Source organism: Sebastes fasciatus, chromosome 4, assembly GCF_043250625.1.
Source record: "Sebastes fasciatus isolate fSebFas1 chromosome 4, fSebFas1.pri, whole genome shotgun sequence".
Taxonomy (NCBI): Eukaryota; Metazoa; Chordata; class Actinopteri; order Perciformes; family Sebastidae; genus Sebastes; species Sebastes fasciatus.
Genome location: NC_133798.1, coordinates 11,238,078 through 11,262,145, shown reverse-complemented (window position 1 = coordinate 11,262,145; position 24,068 = coordinate 11,238,078). Strand labels below are relative to the sequence as shown.

General features: G+C 41.4%; 1 protein-coding gene across 4 annotated transcripts in view; it reads right to left on the bottom strand.

The window, feature by feature from the left end:
* Positions 1–24,068, bottom strand: part of znf423 (zinc finger protein 423) — a 199,773-nt gene that overhangs the window by 90,557 nt on the left and 85,148 nt on the right. For 2 of the 4 annotated variants that reach the window (XM_074631959.1, XM_074631961.1), the window contains exons 4-18: positions 21,497–21,674; positions 20,819–20,942; positions 20,027–20,115; positions 19,769–19,844; positions 18,032–18,312; positions 17,639–17,922; positions 16,397–16,777; positions 15,549–15,730; positions 14,521–15,060; positions 14,256–14,406; positions 12,775–13,332; positions 12,475–12,659; positions 11,620–12,050; positions 9,391–9,604; positions 7,450–7,534 (exon numbers count right to left, since the gene is read on the bottom strand). In XM_074631959.1, the coding sequence (XP_074488060.1) occupies positions 7,450–7,534; positions 9,391–9,604; positions 11,620–12,050; positions 12,475–12,659; positions 12,775–13,332; positions 14,256–14,406; positions 14,521–15,060; positions 15,549–15,730; positions 16,397–16,777; positions 17,639–17,922; positions 18,032–18,312; positions 19,769–19,844; positions 20,027–20,115; positions 20,819–20,942; positions 21,497–21,674 (3,759 nt within the window). Of the gene's footprint in view, positions 1–7,449; positions 7,535–9,390; positions 9,605–11,619; positions 12,051–12,474; positions 12,660–12,774; positions 13,333–14,255; positions 14,407–14,520; positions 15,061–15,548; positions 15,731–16,396; positions 16,778–17,638; positions 17,923–18,031; positions 18,313–19,768; positions 19,845–20,026; positions 20,116–20,817; positions 20,943–21,496; positions 21,675–24,068 lie in introns of all 4 variants that reach the window. The other 2 variants (XM_074631960.1, XM_074631962.1) reach the window with 1 other exon arrangement.

Below are 24,068 nucleotides of genomic sequence, written 5' to 3'. Positions count from 1 at the left end.
AAACTAAACGATACTACGACAAACCTACGACAAACTGCGACTTTAAAATGATCTTTTAAATTGATGAACATCATATGTGTGATTCATTGCACAATTCAAACGGGGGTCAAAAAAAGATTTGTCTCTCGCCATTGACTACGGTCTGGTGGTCCCCCAGAAGGGGAAGGACTTCAGCTCTCTATAGCACTCAGTCAGGATTTCTTTATCATGTGCATGTATTTTAAAGGTAGAACAGATTATTGTTTATATTATATTGTTTATATGGGTGGTTTGCTTAAAAATCACGAGCTGGATGTCATAGTTTACCTGCTTTTTCATTTGCTATTACATCACTGCAAGTGTTTAAACCAGATCTACATTCAACATCTCAACAGGGACAAGTAGGTGGAAGCTACTTTTTGATTCCGTACAGGCCAGACTAGAAAACATACTGTATTAACACACACACACACTTGCATGTTTAGTTGCACACATAATCGTGTCTTCACCTCACACTATCACACAGGGAGGGAAGTTCTTCATGATGTGCAGCTGCACAGCAGAAAACAATAAAGCCTGCCAAAAATCGCTGCGGTGCGGTCCAAGGAGACACGCACACAAACAAATACACATGTACATACAATGTGAGGAGGGGGCAGAGGATATACAAAGAAAAAACAAAGCTAAACCAACTGAACCACACATTACAAGATAGGAAACTATTGCCTTCCTTCATGATCTTGTCAAGTCTTGGTGATGATGAGAGTAGCAGTATGGGGTTATCCAGAAATTTAGAAGGTACAGGGGATTTAATTGGGCTGCCGATGTGTAGTCGTTCAGCGTGGCGCTGTTTTTTTTTTTGTTGTTGTCAAAATTAGCTGATCTGACTGGGCAGCTCTACCTGCAGAGATAAAAACCCTGAAGTTTATTGTCATCCCTCTTTTTCAGTGCCGCCCTCCACCACCCTCGGCTCTGCCTCTTTTTTTTCTGTTGTCTCTCATCTCTCCGCTAACCCCCCTCGCATCTTCTCCTCCCATGAAGTCTCCCCCCCAGTGTGCCCAGCCAAAAACACAAATAAATACTTTCTACATTCTCTTCTCATCTCCACTCCTTCAAACCCTCCCTTCCCTTCCCACCTGCTCGGCAGTGTTAGGGGCTAGAAAAACCGAACGCACACAGCTCTGTGATTACACACACACACACACATACACACACACACACACACACACACACACACACACACACACACACACAAACAGGTGGGATATGCCCCCAACCCACACAAACACACATACATACACACACAGTGGAGTAGAGGCCAACTGCTAGCTATTGACTGATGATGGTAAAATACATAAAAACATGTATTATCCATAATATTATATTCTATAAAATACATCAGTTATAATTTATGGATCTTTGAATGCCATTCGTACATATTACAACGTATTGAAATGTACGTGCAGGCTGTGTACTGTACTCGCCCTTTTGTCTCACACACAAAAACACCCCAAAAATTCTCAAATGGCGAGCTGGTACCCGAGGCAAAAATGGATAACTCCATTTCCTCTCTCTCTTTCTCTCCTCAGTGTGTGGGAGATGGACTTAGGGCTGTGTGTGAGTGTGTGCGCAACGCATCCTCATACAACGGTTCATATGATGTTTTACTTCACGAATTCCCAGCAGCACGTGACGCACGTGTTCATTTCTGCTTGTTAAATGCACAGTCTTTTCAAAATAAACTTCCGTCTTCACAGGAAACAACTTAGTTAGGTTTAGGCAACAAAAATACTTAGTTAGGTTTAGGAAAAGATCGTGGTTTGGGTTAAAATAACTCCGGAAGTGGTGTAACTTAAAGGCGCTATTGATTACTTTGATAACATTTACTTCACAACAAGTCGTTGACGGGCACTTACCATCAATGTCAGCCATTTATCTGTTTTTTTCCACACTAACGGACTACCCAGAGATACAACGTGATACCAACGTTGTTTTACTATTGGCTCACAAGCCTTGTTAAACGTCAGATATCTTACACGCGGCCAGAGATACCAAAGAAGTTTCATGGAAATAAGTCATTCAGCAGGAAAAAAACAAAATGACTAAGTCGACTAAGGCCAAAACGACCAGTGGCATGGCATTACGGTATCTTCTTTAAAGTCTTAAACATGTGCGTGGTGTGGACTTTCAGTTCTACATCATTAGAAGTGATTGCTATGCTATTTTCACACCATATATTCAAAATAGCAATGACAATCCGATTTAAGTTTAAACATGATTTATTATTTACACATTGCTCACATAATGAGCAAATATTAACTTTCTCTCTACAACCATAATAATAATATGCTCCTTCTTCAGTGACCAATATTTGTATCAACACTTGACCAGAATTAGTGGAGTTTCTTTTGAGAAAACCTGACACCCACTGTGATGGTCATGTCCTTATTTGTTGCTTGAGAAAAAAAAAAACAGTTCATATTTCGGACTTCTTTCTCAAAAGGTCCAAATGTTCTGCTAAAAAGCCACCCAGAGAGTACCTTTATCCCTCGCAGCCACTGGCGATATTTCTTAAAAAAAATAACAGCTGCTGGCAGGTTGGAAAAATGGCGTGTGAATATATATCATAGGGTTTGAATGTGAAGACGCATCATTTAGGAGTAAAATAGAAAAGTAACATAAACGGTAAAACAATGAATAACTGCTCCACGTAGGTAACACTGCTTTTGAAATGAATGATAAGCAATAAGTAGTGAAAAATGTGGAGCAGTGATACCTGTGTTGATTCCTCCTCAGTGCTAAGGATTCCTCTCTAGACTTCTCCCTTTGACCCCCTCTTCCTCTATCTGCTCAGATGTTGTCTCTCTTTCTCTTCCTGACAGCATAATTAACAGGACCGTGGGGGTGCGCCGTGTATTACCCATGGAGCGATGTGACAATCACATTACTGGACCCGATAAGCCAATAGCAAACTCCCTCCTCTCTGCTCCCTCAGCCAGCCGAAACACGTCGTGGTCATTGACTGGATGGGAGGCGCACGTCTAGATTTCCTTCTTCGTGCACATGTCTCAGTGACACACAGACAGGCAGGCGGGCTGAGAGGTAGTCTAATGCCTTAGGGTGTTTCACTGAACCATGTGAGAATATCAGAAGTGACACAAGCACACTTACCAGTGGTGGAGTTATTGTGAATATCCAGATGAGACTAGCAGACAGGCAGTGACACCTTCCCAAAGGTGATAATGGGAGGTGTTGTAAAATATATATGAGGATTAAGGAGAGGAGGAAGGGAAGAAAGTGACGAGGGAGGAAAGAACAGAACGGCAACTCTCACACCGTCACGTGTTGTGCCTCTGTTAGGACCTAACAGTCTTGTAGCCAGATATCCAAATGGTGTCTACCGGTTGAAACCTTTGACTTACAACAATGGGAAATTGAATACTGCTTAAACAGAGGAATTAAACGTTTGAGCTTTTATTCATGACACATGTGCTCTTTGATCTGATAACCCAAGACAAATGTTAAGGCGAGGAGAGAACAGAGCTCGAGAAAATGAAATGCCGACAGTGAAAGAGAGGAGAATGAAAGATGACAGAGAAATGAACACCTTCTTTCTGATCTCGTAATTTTCTCACCGCCCATGCTTTTTACACCACATAAGATCTTTCTCCTTTGTATTTGCGCCTTTCTTCTTAGGGTGGGGGTAGGCGATAAGCGATAAGTATTGTGATTCTACAAGTATTGTAGAAATAAACTGTAGAACTACACCATGGGAAAAAGTTGAATCATACACTTTTAGGGACTTTTACTTTGGAAAATCTTTAAATTGATACAGTAAAAATGTTTGATTTAACGACGGAGATGAGAACGACGGCTGGCTTGACCGCATGTTACCGCAATACGATAACGTTACCCGTCCATGACAGAGTTAGCTGCAGCTTCGCCATGTCTAGCTCTACTGTGCCTTTGCTGTGTGAAACCCAAAGTGTTTCCATACTTTTCTATATGTGTAGTGTTAAAATGTGAGGCTGCAGGTTGTATCTCTGCGGACCCTCTGCTGTTTGCATTCGCGCTTTGGCTCATAGCCGCTTCTTTTGTTTTGGTTATTGAAGCGGATATGATGGCACGTTACTCAGACTACAACAATAAAAGCGGTAACTTCCCTCTACCGCCGCATAGACTCAAATGAAGAACGTATATCGATTCTGGCATTAAAAAAATCTATTTCAAAATTGTAAAAAAAACAAGAATTGCAATACATAGATGAGGTGATTTTTTTTCCCACCCTTAGGGTAAGTAGGTAGAGTTGTCTAAAATGTAATAATAGGAACTGGGAAAGCTTTTAAAATAAAATAATCTGCCTCAATTTCATAATTAATCTCTGCTAGGTTTTCACACAATTAGCACAGTAATTAATCAATGTGTGGGGATGCATATGTGTGTGTGGGTGTGGGGGTGTGTGTGTATATGTGGGGGTGTGGGGGATCCAGGAAAAAGGAGGAGTGAGAGACAGTAGGATGAGCTGTCTATCAGACAAGGAAGAGAAAACGGTGATGACTCTTGGAGAAATGGCAAAGTGACTGGCAGGATTCTCAGGATGGAGGAACAGAGATGAGACGGAAGACATTGGAAGGAGATCGAAGAAGGTTAGAGACATGGACACGAGACGGTCGGAGGGACACGAGGAGAAGAGGAGGACAAAAAAAGGAAGGAATGAAAGGGAGTTCTTCAGTTATGCAGTGAAGAGCGAGGAAGACAGACGAGCAGTAGGTAAAAGATGGGAGAAACTATACTTGTGTTCGTCCATGTGTGTGTGAGTTTTCCCTGTGTTTTGTGCATCTGTGAATGTGTGTGTGTGAGACAGAGAGTGTATGACTATGTGCCAGAGTGTGCGTGTACTATGCGTGTGCGTGTGTGCGTGGTCCGCGGGGGAAGGAAGTAAAAGTTACTCCAGCTGTACTTCAGTTTCAACTCTCTCTTCTAACGTCTCCAGACATTACTAAACGACTCAGAGCGATGTCAGCACTCGCATACACACACAGGTTCACACACCCACACACACACACACCTCAGAGTACATTGGTGACTCTGGGACTGCCTGTCAGGTCTGGCGAGAGGGTTTGAGGGTGGTGGTGGTGGGGGGGTGCAGAGCATTTGTTCCCCAGAACAACTTGCAGGTCCACCTCGTTAATCTCCATGACGACAGAGATGCTAAGGCAGCAAATTAGTAGCGAGCGGGAAAAAACTGTCACAGGGGAAGCTCATAAAAGAACATAGACTCCAAACTACCGAGGTAGTTTTTAGTTAAACACAAGCTTTTAGTTAAACACACACACACTCCACTTATAAGAGGTGCACTCACAAACCTTTTCTCTTTGGCTTCACAATGATGAAGCTTACCTCACAGTGGCTATCTGTTCATTATTGCAATGTCTTAGTCATACACATTACAATATACATTATAATGCATTTGATTATGACTATTGTTCCGGGAGCACAACAGTATATATCAGGGGGTGTCAATGTTGTGCATGTTCACTACCTTATGGCCTTTTGAGCGGATTTTTTCTGCTGCTTTTTCACCCTTTGTAGTAAGTATTATACTGTGTATACACATATACCTGTAGTTACATAGCAACAGGGATCACATCTCTGTGAGCACAAATAAAAATGCTGAATTGAGCCATTTGATTTTAATGTCTAATACTTTTGTAAAAACATAAAAACGTCATACAAAATGTGTTGTCATACTCTTACAACCTCACGCCTTTAAATCCAGTATGATGGTGATAACCACAATGCAACATGGTTTTATCTACCTACATTATACAGCAGAGATGGAACCAAGTCATTGTTTGCAAGTCCGGAGCATGTCTCAAGTCTTTGCACACAAGTCCCAAATCAAAGCAGGTAAGTCCCAAGTCAGGTCTCAAGTCAAGCCCTAAATCAAAGCAGGTAAGTCCCGTGTCAAATCTCAAGTCAAGTCCCAAATCAAAGCAGGTAAGTCCCGTGTCAAATCTCAAGTCAAGTCCCAAATCAAAGCAGGTAAGTCCCGAGTCAGATCCCAAGTCAAGCCCTAAATCAAAGCAGGTAAGTCCAGAGTCAGGTCCCAAGTCAAGCCCTAAATCAAAGCAGGTAAGTCCAGAGTCAGGTCCCAAGTCAAGCCCTAAATCAAAGCAGGTAAGTCCAGAGTCAGGTCCCAAGTCAAGCCCTAAATCAAAGCAGGTAAGTCCAGAGTCAGGTCTCAAGTCAAGTCCCAAATCAAAGCAGGTATGTCCCAAGTCAATCCCAAGTCAAGCCTGACAAGTTCCAAGTCAAGTGCTGAGTCCTAAACTTTGAGTTTCGAATCGTAAACAAGTCATAATGCGCTTGTCACCAAATGTAATGCCATTTACTTCTCCGTCTGAAATTTTCGACCTGCATGTTTTGCATACTGCAATTCCATTTTTGAGGACAACCGCATAGTTTTCGTACGTGAACAAAATTATCTTTGGTATAAATCTTTCCAACTGGCTGAGTAACGTAACATTAGTTCTTCATGGTGCTCTCTGCAACTTGATGCCTGACTTGCATGCTGTCAGATTGGTTCAGAGTACATAAAGTGGATCTGGGGAATAAAGTGTTGACTTGCTGGGAATGAATAGCGTTAACGTTAGTTGGTTCAGGAAATTAAATGATTGGTGGCACACTTTTTATATAACATGGGGAAAGATATCAAGTATTTCCAATCAAAAGGCTCCAATCCAAGTGAAATCACGAGTCACTGGTGTTAAAGTCCAAGTCGAGTTGCAAGTCTGTTTTGATCAAGTCCAGTCTAGAGTCATCAAATTTGTGACTCGAGTCTGACTCGAGTCCAAGTCATGTGACTCGAGTCCACACCTCTGTTATACAGTATATAAAATCATGGGCAACTTTGACTCTCCTCGGAGTTAATTCACCACACTGGCAGCAGCATCTAATGTATGTATTATGCTACGTGGTGTTTGACTTCATCCAGGCCAAGCTATAAACACTAACATATTAAGTGATGAATAGCCAGGTGTTTTATGTTGGGAGTGATTATATGTACCGTGTCACTGGGGCTCCTGAAAGATTTGTCTTGTTTTACACTCAGTGTATAAAGTTTTATCTGTAATGTCGAGTTTTTCAACCATAAGTTGTGTAGCAAAGTGCACAACAGCTGGTCACACATCTGTGTGTGTGTGTGTGTGTGTGTGTGTGTGTGTGTGTGTGTGTGTGTGTGTGTGTGTGTGTGTGTGTGTGTGTGTGTGTTGCTCTGGCTAGCTGCTGTATCTTTTAGTGTTTATATGAAATGTGTGAGGGAAGAACACAATTGCAATAGCTGTGACGTTAAACCAAGAAGAAAGAAACGAAGACACAAGGCATTCACAGTCACCGAAATGCAATATCAACACAGACACACTGTCACTCAAACACACACAAACAGAGTAAGAGCTGCGCCTCACTCACCGATCATGTGGTTAGCGACGTGAATCTGGATCTCCCGTTCCGTCTCAAACGTCATTTGGCATTTAATACACTGGTAGGTCTTTTTCTGGAAGATAAAGAGACAGAAAGACCAAAAAAAACATTATCTTTCATGTGAAAATAAAAGTTAAACACACACAAACACTCTCTCTTGTGAATAAAGCAAAATATTTCACTTAATAGAGGGTTGACTGTGAAAACATATTTTGTGGAAAAAAATAAGTTTTATAAAGTGAAAGCTCTTGTTTGAGTTTTTTTGATTAGAAAAATATATTTAATCATATTGAAAGAAAGAAAATAAACACTCATACTCAAGAATGAAGAGGGCGTACAAGCATTTTCTAGTAATAGCTAATGACAAAAATATGAAATGTAATGTAATGTGAAAATGTAAAAAAAAAAAAAAAAAAAATACACACATATTTAAATTATATATAATTTTCATTGTCGATTGATCTGTCGATTATTTTCTCAATTAATCGATTAGTTGTTTGGTTTATAAATGTCAGAAAATTGAGAAAAATTACGATCAGTGTTTCCTAAAACCCAAGATGACGTCCTCAAATGTCTTGTCAACTCAAAGGTATTCAGTTTACAATCATAGAGGAGTAAAGAAACCAGATAACATTCACATTTAGGAAGCTGGGATCAAATCATTTTGACTTTTTTTTGTTAAAAATTACTCAAACCGATTAATCGATTATCAAAATAGTTGGCGATCAATTTAATAGTTAATATCTAATCAATTAATCGTTACAGCTTTAAAAGTTATAAAATTACACTCTTTACCTTTAAGCTCTAGATCCTCAATATGCAAAACATGTGAACCCCACGAAGTCTAACACTAATCAAGCAACACTGAACGTCCAAGTCTTTGGAGAATTGGTGAAAGGAAGACGAAGTATGCAGTTACACGCGCACACACACACACACAAGTAAGACCTCTATAGAGAGACAGAAATTAATAAGGGAGGGAACAGGAAAAAAGATTAAGGGGAAGAAGCGATGAAACAGAAACAGAGGGAATGAGTGGAGAAGAAAAGAGGACAAGAGAGGACGAAAGAGATACAGAGAGAGGCAGAGAAACAAGGGTGAGAGACATAAAAACAAAGAGAGAGAGAGAGAAGCAGAGGCTCTGCTTATCCATTCATAGCACACAGCGATCACTCATGCACAAACACATACAAAATACACAAAGGCCCCACTTCCACTATCTTGCTGCTGCTTCAACCTGCTAGACTGAGTACACACACACACACATACACACACACAGAAATCCTACTTTGTCTGCTTTGTGCTGTTAGACTAAGCAGAAACAAAGGTGCAGGTAAGACAGAGGGTCCCTGGGAAGTGCCTCGAACACACACACACTCGCACACACACACGCTCACTTGCAAGTACACACTCTCACACACGCAGACACGCGGCAAGTCCCGGGGAGCCTGACTGTCAATATCAAGTAGAACGAACAGCTCCCACAATGCCTCAGCACGCCCCAGCCGCGGGACCCAGTGGGGCTCAGCTGACACACACCGTCATACACACAGGCGCACGTATATGCAAGCTGCAGACACAGAAGCAGCGGCACGCACCAACACTTCACACACACACACACACACACACACACGACTCATGCAAACATTAAAGTTCAGCAGGATTTTTGAGTCTCCTGTACTCCTGAAAATGTCTCCATCTGTTAAATGCTGGTTTTCATATTAACATGAATTTCAAATACAGTAGGCTACTGACCATAATTATATTTATAGTATATTTATCTATTCACATTACCAAACTTCCTCCTTAACCTTAGTAAAAGCCAATGTCAAAGACTTGGTTTCAGAGCTCTTTAAGTAAAAAGTGTCATCCAACAGTGTCCATAACAGCATTGATCTCTCTGTCTTATCTCAGTCTGTCCTGGCTCACCTTGGGTGCAGGTGAAGCATCAGACTTCTTCCCAGCTGCACTGGTTTCAGGGCTGACCTCGGGGTGATCGGTCTGGACATGACTCTCCAAGTCCTCCACGCTCTCAAACTTCACCCCACACTCCGGACACCTCAGCCCGGTCATGGCCTTCTCTCCCTGCGAGTCCCCCGGCGTGGCAGCTCCTCCCTGGCTGGGGCTCTGGCCGTTCGTGCCCCTGATTTGATTGAACATTTGATTTTGTTTTAGCCGATTTTCAGTGATCAAAACTGTTGCTAAACAAAAAAAATTGCTTTTGCTTTTCCCATCTCAGCTCCACACAGGCTTCATGCCCTTTAAGGCTCCAGTAACTGGAAAAGATTAAGTGGCAAGCAATGCACCCATATCTAAGCTCGTTCACCTTTTTCCTCAGTTTATGGTAGGAACAGTCACTTTTTTTTTCCCCCACATAGATAACCTACCTAGTAGGGCTGGGCGATACAGAGGAAATCAAATATCACTATGTTTTCGACCAAATACCTCGATATGAATATTGCGACGACATTATAGGGTTGATTTTTGATGAATAATCATCATTATGAGGATTTAATGACTAAGTGAGTAAAGGTAAATAATAGAACAGCTGAAACTGTCTGATAAGTTCAGAAAATGACATCACTTTACCGTAATTCAGCCTTTAAAACCAGGAAAATACAACACTTATGCCATATTACGATATTATGCTATCCAAAATCAAAGTCAATATTTAGTCGCACATCACGATATCAATATAATATCGATATATTGCCCAGCCCTACTACCTAGTTATAAAGTATTCAACCCAGCAATCATATATTTTACATGTGTGAGAGGGGCTTTTGTTTAAAATGTAACTATTGTTGACTAAAGTATGTCTATATCTTTTTTAGAAAGGCCACATTTGAAAAACAGCAAAGTGCCAAGGGGCTGGACATTTACATCTGCAAAGCTAATAATTTAAATGTGGAAACAATACACCTTTTTAATCTTAGTAGATTATTGTTTTAATAAACACAATGTTGCATTTAAAAAAATTGTATTCAGTATAACTCTCCTAAATTCCCTCTGCTTAAATAGTCTGGGTTCAAACTTTTTTAACAAAATAAGTATTTCTGTGCTTAACAAGGACTGGGCTAATTAGCCTCCTGATAAAATGATGATCTTCTAATAATGAAACAATGTAAACAACACCCATAAAGTTGGTGTTATGTTAGCATGGTTATTTAAATAAAAACTAGGGCTGTCAATTGATTAAAATATTTAATTGTGATTAAGTCCATAGTTACTTGCGATTAATCGCAAGTTAATTGCACATTTTTATTTGTTCAAAATGTACCTTAAAGGAAGATTTGGCAAGTATTTAATACTCTTATCAACATAGGAGTGGGCAAATATGCTTGCTTTATGCAAATGTATGTATATATTTAATATTGGACATCGATTAACAACACAAAACAATGACAAACATTGTCCAGAAACCCTCACAGGTACTGCATTTAGCATAAAAATATATACTCAAATCATAACATGGCAAATTCAAGCCCAAAAGGCAATAACAGCTGTCAGTGTGTCAGTCTGCTGACTTGACTATGACTTGCCCAAAAAATGCATGTGATTATCATAAAGTCAAGGTAAAGTAAAGTGGAGACTCGTGGGTACCCATAGAACCCATTTTCAATCACATATCTTGAGGTCAGAGGTCAAGGGACCCCTTTCAAAATGGCCATGCCCGTTTATCCTCGCCAAAATTTAGAGCAAATTTGGAGCGTTATTTAGCCTCCTTTGCGACAAGCTAGTATGACATGGTTGGTACCAATGGATTCCTTAGGTTTTTCTAGTTTCATATGATGCCAATATCTTCGATCTAGCTTTAAGCCCGCTACAAACTACAAATCGCAAGTTGCGTTAATGCGTTAAAGAAATTAGTCGCATTAAAACGAATTTGCGTTATTATCACGTTAAGTTTGACAGCCCTAAAAAAAAATATGGTTTTCTTTTAACAGTCCGTAACAGCGTCACTTTGCGGTAACAGTGGTAATGTTGATGAACAGGAATAAACTCTCTTATTGGTAGAAATTATTATCTTTTTGAAATACTTTTTTTCTGTCTGGCGATATGACGAGGGTGTATACCCCGCCTTCGCGCGATGTCAGCTGGGATCGGTCTATATCAACATATGCCATTATCCACAGGGTTTCTAAGTTGGCTACCTACCTGCTCATGCAGCCAGCGCAGAGGCCGTAAGGCAGTCCGTTGACATCCAGCTTCACCAGCTCCCCTTTGTTCTTAAACTCCTTCAGGCAGAAGGCGCATTTATACAACTTGTGCTGCTGCAGCTGCCCGTTAGGCGACGAAGAGGCCGAACAGTTCCCTCCTCCTATCCCTCCATTCCCACCTCCTCCTCCTCCTACTCCGCCTCCTCCCAGTGTAGAACCAGCGGAGAGCTTCTGCATGTGGAAGGTGCCGTGGATCTTCAGCTCCAGGGTGGAGGTGACGGTCTGCATGCAGACGACGCAGCGGAAGCCAGTGAGGGAGTTGCGGAGGTCGGGGTGCATCTGGCAGTGCTCTATAAACTCCTCCTCACTCTGCAGGGGCATCTTGCAGATTCGACAGGTACCCGTGTCCAGGCTCTTACTGTGGGTCACCTGCAGAGAGGGAATATTCACAGAAAGTATGAACATAATGATGCACAAAGTAGTGGGTAATAATACCTTTCATCAAAGCATATACAGAAACGTATAAAGACACTGACTGTAGCTGCATCACACAATGCATTTTTGGACTATTTTTTTTCGTGTAGTGTGGTGCAGCACAAATTGCCTCTCTTAGGACAGTTTAACATTCTAAATTCAAAGCAGCCAAAGAAGTTTTAGGATCAAAAGACAGAAACATAGACAGAAAGCAACACAAGAGAAAAGAAAAAAACTACACAGACGGCTGTGTTGTTATACCTGTGAGGGTATCCACTGACTGTATTTGTTCCCTACATATAAACCTCCAAATTACCTCAAAAGACATGCACGTAGCCATACATATATACAGGTTGGAGAGCAGTGAATGTAAAAGCACCTTGTGTTCCGTGAGGGTTAGCAGAGAGGGGAAACGCTCGCCACATATTGGACACATGTAGTGTTTGGCGGGGCCGCGGTGCGTCTGAGCGTGCTCACGAAGCCCGCTCTCAGAGAAGAATGTTCTGGAGCACACGTTGCACTTGTGGTTCCCCTTGATGAAGTCTGCCTTCTTCTTTCGAGAACCTGGTATATAAAATAATCATCATCACAGACATATTTGACCTTCTCTAATATACTGTAAATTGTGATAAAAGATGTAATTTAAAACATCCAGTTGATGACTGAAAACAAATCTTACAGGCGTCATCATCTCCCGGTCTGATGTTGTGGTCACGCAGCCGGTGGTTCTGCAGAAGCGACTCCATGGTGTACGCTGCCCCGCAGATATCGCAGGCGTACATGGGTTCTGAATTGTCCAGCTCCTCCTCGCCTCCGCTCGCCTCGTGGCTGTTGACCGTGTCTCCTCCCGGGCCAGCTCCTCCTCCCGCTGTGTTCTTCAGCAACATGTTCTGCAGGTCGGCTTGTTCGGCCGCCGCCACCGTTGCTCTTTCGACGCCTCCTGCACCTCCGTTGCCGCCACTTCCTCCTACTCCTCCTCGCTTGGAGGACTGCGCAAGCCCGTTGGGCGTCCCGTTCTGGCTCCCACCGCTCCCTGTGCCACCGTTGCCGGTGATGTTGCCACCGTCGAAGATGCAGTGCTTCTCCCTCAGGTGTCTCTCTAGCAGTGACATGGCTTGGAAAGCTTTGCCGCAGAAGCGACACGTGAACTTCTTGCTGTGCGTGGTGATGTGGCACTGGAGCTCCACCTCAGTTCCGAACGTCTCTCCGCAGAAGATGCACTTCCGGGGCTTGAGACCTGTGAGACAGAGGTTAAGTTGAGATGCAGATTCAAGCTCAATCTACCCTACAAGAATGCTGTCAAGTGAACACTCAACAATCTCCAAGATCCTTTTTTTGTTTTTTGGTTAGTTTTCTTTGATAAATGTTGACTTTTGCTCGTCTTTATCACATTCTCTTTATTTTAGTATCACCATCATTATGCATTTTTTCCCAGATAGTCCTGTCTACTCTTCTAATGAAACTTAGGTTGCTCTCACACCTAACTTGCTTGGTTCGGTTAAAACAAGCATAGGTTCAGTTTGCCTGTTAGTGCGGTTCGTTTGGCTGGTGTGTCAATGTAACCATGGTGCGGACCAAACAACCAAACAGAGTCGCCTGAAAAGGTAGGTCGTGGTCCACCTCCAAGCCGTCTCTGGTGCAGTTCGTTTGTGGTGTGTGAGAGTGTCAGATATGTGATTTCAAAAGCTAAACTACAAATAAATCCATCTGCTGTAGCGATCTGTATTCAAGGCCATGTATAACCACGTCAGCACATGTATTTTCCCTAATTTATAGGTCAAAAGCTGTTGAAACTGCTGTGCTTGTATCCAACTCTGTGTACTTTGTCAGTTCATTAACTCCATTAAAAAATGTGTGACAGCAATCCCACAGTACGGCAATCATGTGCATGTCCTGTGCTCCCTGATGTTTGAATTTGATTTCCCTGACTTATGTCCTGATGATGCAGGATGACCATCACCCAAAAAGACCTGTCAGTCTGTATAACGTCATGTTTACTCTTCTGGTTTGTTTGTAAAAAGTCAGTGTGAACAGGAACTGGACCACAACTACAATGCAACAATGCATCATTTTTTTAAATCCCTTGGTCTGGACCAAATGAACCCAACTACAGGTGTGAAAGCACCCTTAGCCCCTGATCCCAGGAAAGATGTACAGTACCTGCTCCAAGCCCCCCTGGGAGGCCTGACCTCTGACCCAGGTGGTTATGCTTAACGTGGATCTGAAGATCCGACTCCTTCCTGAAGTCCCAGGCACAGGCTGTGCAGCGAAACAGCTTCTTCTCATTGCTATGCTTCACCGCCAGATGTACCTGAAAGGCAAAAAAAAGAAGCAATCCAAGTTGGTTAATTTCTATGGTTGTTTCACTATTGTATTCATTTAATAAAAAAAAAAACATATATCGCACACAAATAGTTTCATTCACCTGTATGGAGACCTTGGAGTCAAAGACCTCCTGGCAGAGCGTGCAGTGGTACAGGACAAACGTGTGCATGTCCAGCAGGTGTTTCTGCAGGTCGTCTACCGAGGAGAACTGCTTATCGCAGCTCTCACAAACGTACTGGGTCGACGTGGTGGTGTAGTGCACCGTCAGGTGTTGGAGCAATGCCTCCTGGGATTCGAAGTCCTCCTTGTTGCACTGGGGGCAGGACTGGCGCCTCAGCAGCATCTCCAGGTGGGACTTTAGGTGGGTCTGGAAACCCTCGAAGCTGGAAAACCGTAGGTCGCACTGGTTGCACGGGTAGTCCCCGTTGCTCCCCATGGAGGGGGTGGAGTCCCCTCCCAGTCTGTGGCGTTTCGGGGAGGAAATCTCTATGTCGGAGGAGGCGGGGCTTAGGTCGGCGACCTTTGCCTGCCGTTTGTTGTTCGCCAGCGGGATGTTCTTGTGGTTCTCCTTTATGTGCTTGGTGAGCTTGAGGAGTGAGCCGAAGATAGGAGAGTTGGTGCAGTAAGGGCAGGAGTAAACCTGTACGTGGACAATAACTCTTTACTTTTTTAGGATGATTATACATTGACAAATACTGTTATTTAGGTCTTGGAGAGTAAAAGAGAAGATGGGAAAGATGTACAGTATAGAGAGATTGAGACAAGCATAGGCCATAAATTAAAGTCATCGCCATAACTTTGCAAGCTCAGATAGAGACAGACTGATGATTGACAGAACTGTGGAATCTGTGGTCAGAATTTTGTTCGTCAAGTCTGCATTAAATAAAAGCTGGGAACAAGAAAGCAGTAGGTAATACAAAATTCATATAGTAAAATTATCAAGAATCTTTAATCAAAATGTACATGAGCAATAGCACAGGAAAGCACCTAATTAAATAGGAACCAGCTTATTATTCATCAGCTCAACCACTGATCAGTAATGGCTTTGACATGTGCAATGACAGACAGGCTACATTCAGTTATGTTACAACTCTGATTAAAAGGTTGTTTTTGAAATGTAATTCTCACCTCCATGAAGGACTGTGATGCAGACTGTAGTACGGGAGACTCCAGTTTGGCCACGGTTCCCCCAGACGCAGCTCCGCCCCCCATGATGGAGGTGCAGTGCGTCTGCTGAATGTGTTCCGTCAACGACGACTCCGTCAAGAATCCCATGGAGCACTGGTTGCAGAAAAAGGCGTGGTTCCCTTCTAGGATGGAGGAAATTAAGTTGTTAGACTCCTTTGATTAATATTATGATACTGTAGGGTGATATATGAACAAAGCCCTGGGTAAGAACCTTCAGAATATAGATAGGAATGAAACTGGAAAGTTTGATGTATGTAAATGCAACTGAAGTTTAGATTTCTGCCTCAGAGTATGAGAAAGAACTCATTTTGGCATTTAAAATATATATTGTAAAATTTCATAAATTTTTAAGACACTACAGGTCAATAGGGTAAAAAATTAACTATTATATATCACCATGAAACTTCCTCAGTTGATTACTCATGTTCTGGCAATTATTTTTTTGTATTGCAAGTTTTCTGAAATATTATGTTTAAATATACAAATGAGGCATTATCTAATGCTAACTTTTGGTGAATTAAGGAGAAATTTACAGACGTAAATAGACAAAGTATAGTAATATAAACACCTAGATGTGTAGTTTGGATGTTTTCTTTCCACTAGTCTGAAAGAAGATATGTTATGGAAGCCAAATAGCCCAAAATCTCAAATCTGACCAGTGCAAGAAAAACAATGTTTTTGCCTGTAGTGTCTCGCCTTGACAAACAATGTACCCGCTAAACCAATACGTTAACATATTTAAGTCACTTTCCATTGTTTAGGAAGAGTAGCTTTCTTCAACAACACACCTAATGTGGTGGATCCCGCCACAATCCCACCAGGCAGGCAGTGTGACACTCTGATGTGTTCTTGCAGCGAGTTGATGTCTCCAAACATGTCCGGGCAGTAGTTACAGTGGAACGCTGTGACGTTGGTGAACTGCAGCAGGGGGAAAGCCGCTGCTGCTGTGCCTATGGTTCCTCCGCTGGTACGGTGAGCTTTGCGCACGTGTTCGTTGAGGTTGTAGAGCGTTGGCAGAGTGTCCAGGCAGAGGTGACATGTATGGCTCTGCTGCGGCTTATCTGCGTGGATGGTCTTCAAATGGATCTCCAACACCGCCAGGCTGTGGAAATCTCTCTTCGAGCAGTAAGGGCAGGAGTACGTCACTTTGCCCCAGCCGCCTCCTCCGCCTTTGGAGTCACAGAGATAAACTGCTACATTAGGAATACACAAAGGTAATTGAAGCTTTTAAACCAAGTGTTGGCTGTCAAATCATAGATGTAACTGTATTGGCTAATCTGTAGATCAGTGGTTCCCAACCTATTTTCCGTGTAGCCCCCCCTACTTGCATCTAAAAAAAGATGAGCCCCCTCCCGTATTTTCTGATGTCATCACCCTAAAATAAATTACAAAACCTTAAAAAAAATCCTCAATTTGATCAAAGCAATTAAATGTATTAAATTAGTTTTTAATAAATCAACCTTTTTTAATGAATATAACTCGTCTGTGCGCGGCAAGCAGGAGAGCAAACCGTGTTGAAAATGTTGTTTTTTTGAAAGGCTAAATGCCAACAAATATGGATTGAAGCAGAATATTTAATTAGATAAAAACATATTGTGAATTTTGGAAAATTTCTATATTTTTTTCAATCAATTTTGACTTTTGGACTTTACAGCGCTCTGGGGTTATTGGAAATGTTTGGATCACACCAGTCAAAATCAATCCTACGCAGCCACCACTGGATTCTAATTCTACATAGTATAATACTAATAATATTAGCCTGATCTTTATCTTCAACTGTGAAGAAACACCAGGTTTAAACAGAATGTGGCTTACCAAGTAGCAAAAAAATATATATCTTTTTAAATAGTTTTATATACTGACTTTTGTATAAATTATCCAGTAAGTGTGTTATTATGATTTTAGTAAAATACGTGCAAATCTAATTTTGACATCTTCAGAGCAGACAAATCCTGTGATCTTTGATCTGAGAGGGGCCCGGACCCCAGGTTGGGAACCCCTGCTGTAGATAAGTGACTACTGCACCGTACCTCCACCTTGATGACCCAGGCTTATCGCAATCTCTTCCACAGTGTCGGCGCCTCTTCTGCGGCCTCGTTCATGGCCCTGGCTGGGCTTAAGGGTAGAGTCCGGCGTGGAGCCTCTCTCCAGACTGGCACTAGAGTCTGGAGTGGCCGAGCTCATTGAGGCCACGCTGCCCAGTGCCGGGTCAGGACTGGCAGCGCTGTGATTGGAGGAGTCAGGCTGGCGATGGCTGTCTAAGTGGCAGTAGACATCCTCCACAGATGGGAATTGTTCAGAGCAGACAGGACATCTGAGGGTACAGAAAAAAATACCAGCGAAATGCAAGTTACATTCCAGCATTGCACATTTAATGAAAATCTGCAGTTTGAAAACTTTAAAAAAGCAAAACTCTGCAGTACTTGTGTTTGCGGTTGGCATGCTGTGTTTCAATATGCGTGAGGAGAGAGGCCTCGTCTAGAAAGATCTCAGGACAGTGGATGCATTGCAAGTCGGCTCGGTCAGACAGCTGGGGGTGTCTGGTCAGGACGTGTTTCTCTAGCTCGTCCGTCTGGCTGAACGTCTCCTCGCAGTAATCGCACATATACAGGTCCTGCTCCAGGTCACCATCTCCTCCTGCTCCCTTCTTCCCTCCATCCCTCTCACTCCTCAGTGCAAGGTGCTCGCGGTTCTTGCGGTGAGCCTGCCAGGGTCAGAGAGTAGTCAAGATTTAAAGAAGCATGTGTTGTAAAATAGTTTGTTAACCCTATGAGACCCACTTAGACCCGTTAGTGGGGACAGGGGGTGTTTAGGGGGAGATAACAGGTCAACAGTATAAGTCACATAGAAGTGGTGTACATCATCAGAAGGCTGAGAACCTGAACATGAATTTGAGATGCTGCTCAGCACTATGTGACAAGTTCTTCTAGTCAAATCAGAAATAGTCATGAATTAATTAATTAATTAAAATAAATTATAAAAGTGTCTAAGGTCTTAGAACATTATGATAGAAGTATATGATGGCCATTCCCGTGCTCTTTTATGTCTCTTAAGTTGTTGCAGTAGTTTTTGGGTTGATATCATTTGTTAACAGATTTGGTACTACATTTAGCAATTTTTTACCACTTGAGAATTGATCAAAATTATCAATAATCCTTCCAAAATACCACATTAAGACACCAAGACCTTGAGGAACACCATAGAAAAAGCAATTCTGTGATTTGGTGATTTCTGCAAGATTTGCATTTTTCGATGATTGGATGGCGAGCGCTTCTGTTTTGGGAACGGCTCAGAAACCCCCTTATCGTCAATCTACCAAGGAAAGCCAAACATCCTCTGAATGCTCTAGGTCTCTGTAGTTTGTGGTTGTAAAGTTTCATGAGGCTGTGATTATCCTAGAGGTCACCACAGGTCAGTTTATACAGTGAGGTCAAGTTTTTAAAAATAAATGGTGTCACTACAATGAAATGGTTACTATGAGGACTAACATCATCACACATGAATACAATTGGGCTCATTAGATCCACAAGAGTCTCAGCTTTACATTCATACCCAATTTATGTAATTACAAGACTGTTTAGGGACCCCAGTATGGAGAAATATTTAAACACACCATTTTAGAATAGGTGAAAATAACACATTTATACTGCATTAAAAAAACTGCATGTTTTTTGCCCCAAACTGCATGTGATTATCATAAAGTGGTCATGTCTGTAAAGGGGAGACTTGTGTGTACCCATAGAACCCATTTTCATTCACATATCTTGAGGTCAGAGGTCGAGGGACCCCTTTGAAAATGGTCATGCCAGTTTTTCCTCCCCAAAATGTACCGTAATGTTAGAACGTTATTTAGCATCTCTCCAGACAAGCCAGCATGACATGGCTAACAATGGATTCCTTAGGACTGTGTCCACTACAGCCTCTTAAAGACAGTAATATCAGCCTGGATTAGATGCTTTTGACTGTACTGGTTAAGAAGAAATGCAATAATAATAATTGTGTCCTTTGCTTTCTGTATTTTTCCATTGTAACTTATTTCGGAAAATCTTATTAGCAAGACAACACTAATTGGAATACTAAGCACATGTGCAGTAGTATGAAGAATATTAAGGCATTTTAACAGTGAGATTTAAAGTAAAAGAAATATAACAACTGTTTACCTGCATGTGGCTCTGCAGTGACGAGGTGGAGGAGAAGCCACGCTTACACACACTGCACTTAAACGGTTTGCTGGAGCTGGAGGTGTACATAATAAAACAGTCAGGAATCAGACTCAGAAAACTCAAATATGAATCAAAAACAATTTTCAAGATCTAAATTATAAGAGTCAAATAAAAGACTGGAATCAAAAGTAAAAGATGAACATTTCAATCAACATCAAGAAGAGAGATGATGATAACAGGATCAGAAGCAGTTACCTGTGTGTCTTCAGGTGGATCTTCAGGTGATCTGAGCGGGAAAACGCAGCTTCACACTCCTGACAACTATACTTCTTATCTCCTGGATCAATTCACATATTTATGAGAGACAGTTTATTCATTATGTTGACAGCCAGAACACATGTGTTGCCACTATTGAGTGAAAATCAAGTCTGATTCTGGTGTTTTCCCTTATTTAAAGGGGATCACCACCTAAATTAAGAATTCCAATATGTTATTTCCATGGCCTAGTAAAGTTCAATCAATATTTGTGAACATGGGCTACTCTCTCTCAAAGCCAGAAACGTCTCAAACTTGTGATGTCAATGAGTATAACGTCTGGAGCTGCTCCATAGACAGTGAATGGGAGACTGATTTTGTGGACCCACAGAATATTTGTTTTCTTTTTTATACCCAAATGAGTTTTATTCTATTGTAGTGTTGTCAGCTGTGAAACAGAAAATGTTCCCATATACTCAGAACATTCCCCTGGGTGCTCTCAGTGTCATCTATATCATCTCTCCCAATTCATTGTCTATGGAGCAGCTCCACACTTTATACCATATGACATCACAAGTTTGAGTTTTAGCACTCTAGTTTTTGGATTTGGGAGAGAGTTGTTCATGTTTACTAATATTTTGGACTGTCTTAGACCATAGGAATAACATGAATTTTGAAACTGGATGTTGTTCCCCTTTAATTCTTGAATAACAAAAATCCCACGTTCATCAAAAGAATGTGGATCTGCTACCCGATGCATACTTAGCAGGCCTGGAAGACATATTAGCTACCTGTGTGGAGTTTGACATGGCGGTCTCTGCTCCTCTTGTGTTTGAACAGACGGCTGCAGAAGGTACACTTGAAAGGCAGCTTGTCGCTGTGGATCTGCTCGTGGCGCTTCAGGTAGCTCAGACGACTGAGGAGAATCAACAGGAGACAGCTGATCAACAGTCGTTCACAAAGGCTCATAATGAAAAACGAGTGCCTTTTATTTGAACGGCATTGAATCGTTTAAGTAGTGAGCACATTTCCAATAAAATCAACAGTAAAAAAATATCTAAAAGATGATAGTGACTGCTGATTATCAAAGGCAAATTGAAATACAAACTATTTCTAATATCACTGCATGCATCTATTCAGAGGAAACAGACGAAGAGAAGAGGACAGCTAAGTATTATGATGATGACTTTATGGTGGATGTGACAGCTGTTCTTAAAGTGGGTCTTGAGTCAGTCCCCGGAGAGGCTGGTGAGAAATGTATTCACCTCATTCCTTTCACTGTTTGCCTTAGTGGTCCATGTTACCATGGTAATATTGAGAATACTGTTTATTCATGTCCACATTGATATTCATGATATGAGGATGCAACTGAACGGCCAAATATGACATCGGTGTTATTGTCTACAACACGCCATGTGCACCCAGATGGAACCTGCAGCATCTCGGGGAAGCGAAACATGTGTGTTATACCTGAAGGACTTGTCACAGAACTGGCAGGGGTACGGCAGACCGGAGCCTCCTTCCTCCTCGCCGCCAGTGGCCATGCCGAGGTCGCAGCAGCCGTCGGGCATCTGCGAGGGCGAGGCCACGTCTTTACTGGAGGGCGAGGAAGGCACCCAGGACAGCCCTGCTGGGTCGTCATCGCCATCTGACAGAGACAGAGACAGACAGAGAACGTTTTTTTTTAAAAAGCCTTTCATTTCATTTCATTTTTTATATGTTCTACTCATGGTAGTGCACAAGAAAAGCATGATTCACAATCAAAACAACTCTATTTACACATTCCATGACAGAAAAGGAGCTCCTTACTCAAAACATAAATAAACAAAAGAAATACATGGTCTGTCCAGTTACAGTTACTTAATAATGAATGCTTACAGTAGTATGAGAAAAAGAGGAATCAAGTCATACACAATAATTAAAACAACTAATGAAACCTATTCATTAATTATTATTGATTGATTAATTATTCTTTCTTTATACATTGATACATTTGAACTGAAAGATATTTATACAACCCCTTTAAATCATTCTGTAAAGAATTCCAAAGTTTGACGACGACCGCTGAAATACACATCTGCTTTAAAGTAATCCATAACTCAACTAGATCTTTAAGTTTCAATAGTCCTGTTTTAATAAACTGTCTGTTGGTGTTTTCTCTTGAATCCACTTCATGAATATTTCTTACGGCTCTTTTCTGTAATATAAACAATGGCTTTCTATTGCTCATGTACGTGTTGCCCCACACTGGCAAAACAAGTGAACAGTACAGGATTCTCATTATCTTGTAATCTAACACATACTGTACTCTTTGCTTTGTTCAAAACAGAAATGTTTTTGGACACCTTTGTTTTTACATGTGCTATATGAGATTTCCATGTCAGTTTGTCATCCATTATCACAACCAGAAATATAAATTCATACACTTTTTCATTATGAACTCCATCTATAGACAGTGGAATAAAAACCATAAACGTTTAGTTCAAAATAAACCCCCTTAAAAATCCGACGGCCCGCCGGCAGGCCCGGCCACTATTCTGTCTTTTAGAGGTTATTGCGGGCTGAGTTTTCAAGCTAGAGTGAAGATAATCATGGTATCATATGAGACTAGAAAACCTAAGGACTCTTGGTATCAACCATGTCATACTAGCTTGTCGGGAAGATTGCTAAATAACACTACGAAAGTACGTTAAATTTTGGCGAGGAAAAACAGGCATGGCGTTTTTCAGTGGTCCCTTGACCTCTGACCTCAAGATATCTGAATGACAATGGGTTCTATGGGTACCCACAAGTCTCCCCTTTACAGACATGCCCACTTTATGATAATCACATGCAGTATTTTGAATGCAGTATAAATGTGTTATTTTCCACCTATTCTAAAATGGTGTGTTTGAATATTTCTGCATACTGGTGTCCCTAAACAGTCTTGGAATTGCATAAATTGGGTATCACTGTAAAGCTGAGACTCTTGTGGATCCAATTATCTCAATTGTATTTCTGTGTGATTATGTTAGTCCCCATAGTAGCCATTTCATAAAGTGAAACCACTTTTTGAAATTTGACCTCGCTGTATAAAATGACCTGTGGTGACCTCTAGGATAATCACAGCCTCATGAAACGTTACAACCAGACACTAGAAACATAGGACATTCAGAGGATGGATGGCTTTCCTATGTATATCGACAATAAGGGGGTTTCTCAGCAGTTTCCAGAACAGAAGTGCTCGCCATCCAATCACTGAAAAATGCAATTCTTGCAGAAATCTCCAAATGTCAATATATTCTATGGTGATCTTTTTGATCAATTCTCGAATGGTAAAAAATGGTTAATTTTAGCACCACATCTGTGTCACAAATGGTATCAACCCCAGAATTGCTAGAACAATGTATGAGACATAAGTGAGCATGGAAATGACCGTCACAAACTTATATCCTGTTCCATGTTCTTATACACTTTCACAATTTATTCTAATTAATTAACTTATCTATTTTTTAATTTCTATTTCTTATTAATGACTAGAATGACTTGACACACAGTGCCGAGCTGCATAGTAAATTAACCTTCAGGTTCCCAGCTTTCAGATGATGTACACAACTTCTGGGTGGCATTTCATCGACCCCTGAACATCCCCTGTCCCCGACCCCTACCACTCTAAAAATAGAGTTCAGAATGGAAAGGGGTTAAGGATAACTTATTTCATTTCATTTACAATGCTTTCTGCTAAAATTTTCAAATCATCTCCTGGACTAAAAAAATTTGTGTCAAACAACACAAACTACAATATCCTTGACGTTTCACTTATGTCATTGACATACAACCTTAAAAAATGTAGGCCCCCCTCATATGTATTACCAGCAAATACGTACAGTATTGTTGTCTGTTATCTAAATAGCTGCTGAACCAGTTTAGAACTACTCCTCTCACATCATACTGTATGTATTGTAATTTAGAAATTAAGATGGTATGATCTAGAGTAGCCTTTGATTCATCTGCAGCAAGAAAACCCAAATATACACACCTTTTGTACACAGCTGCAGGATTT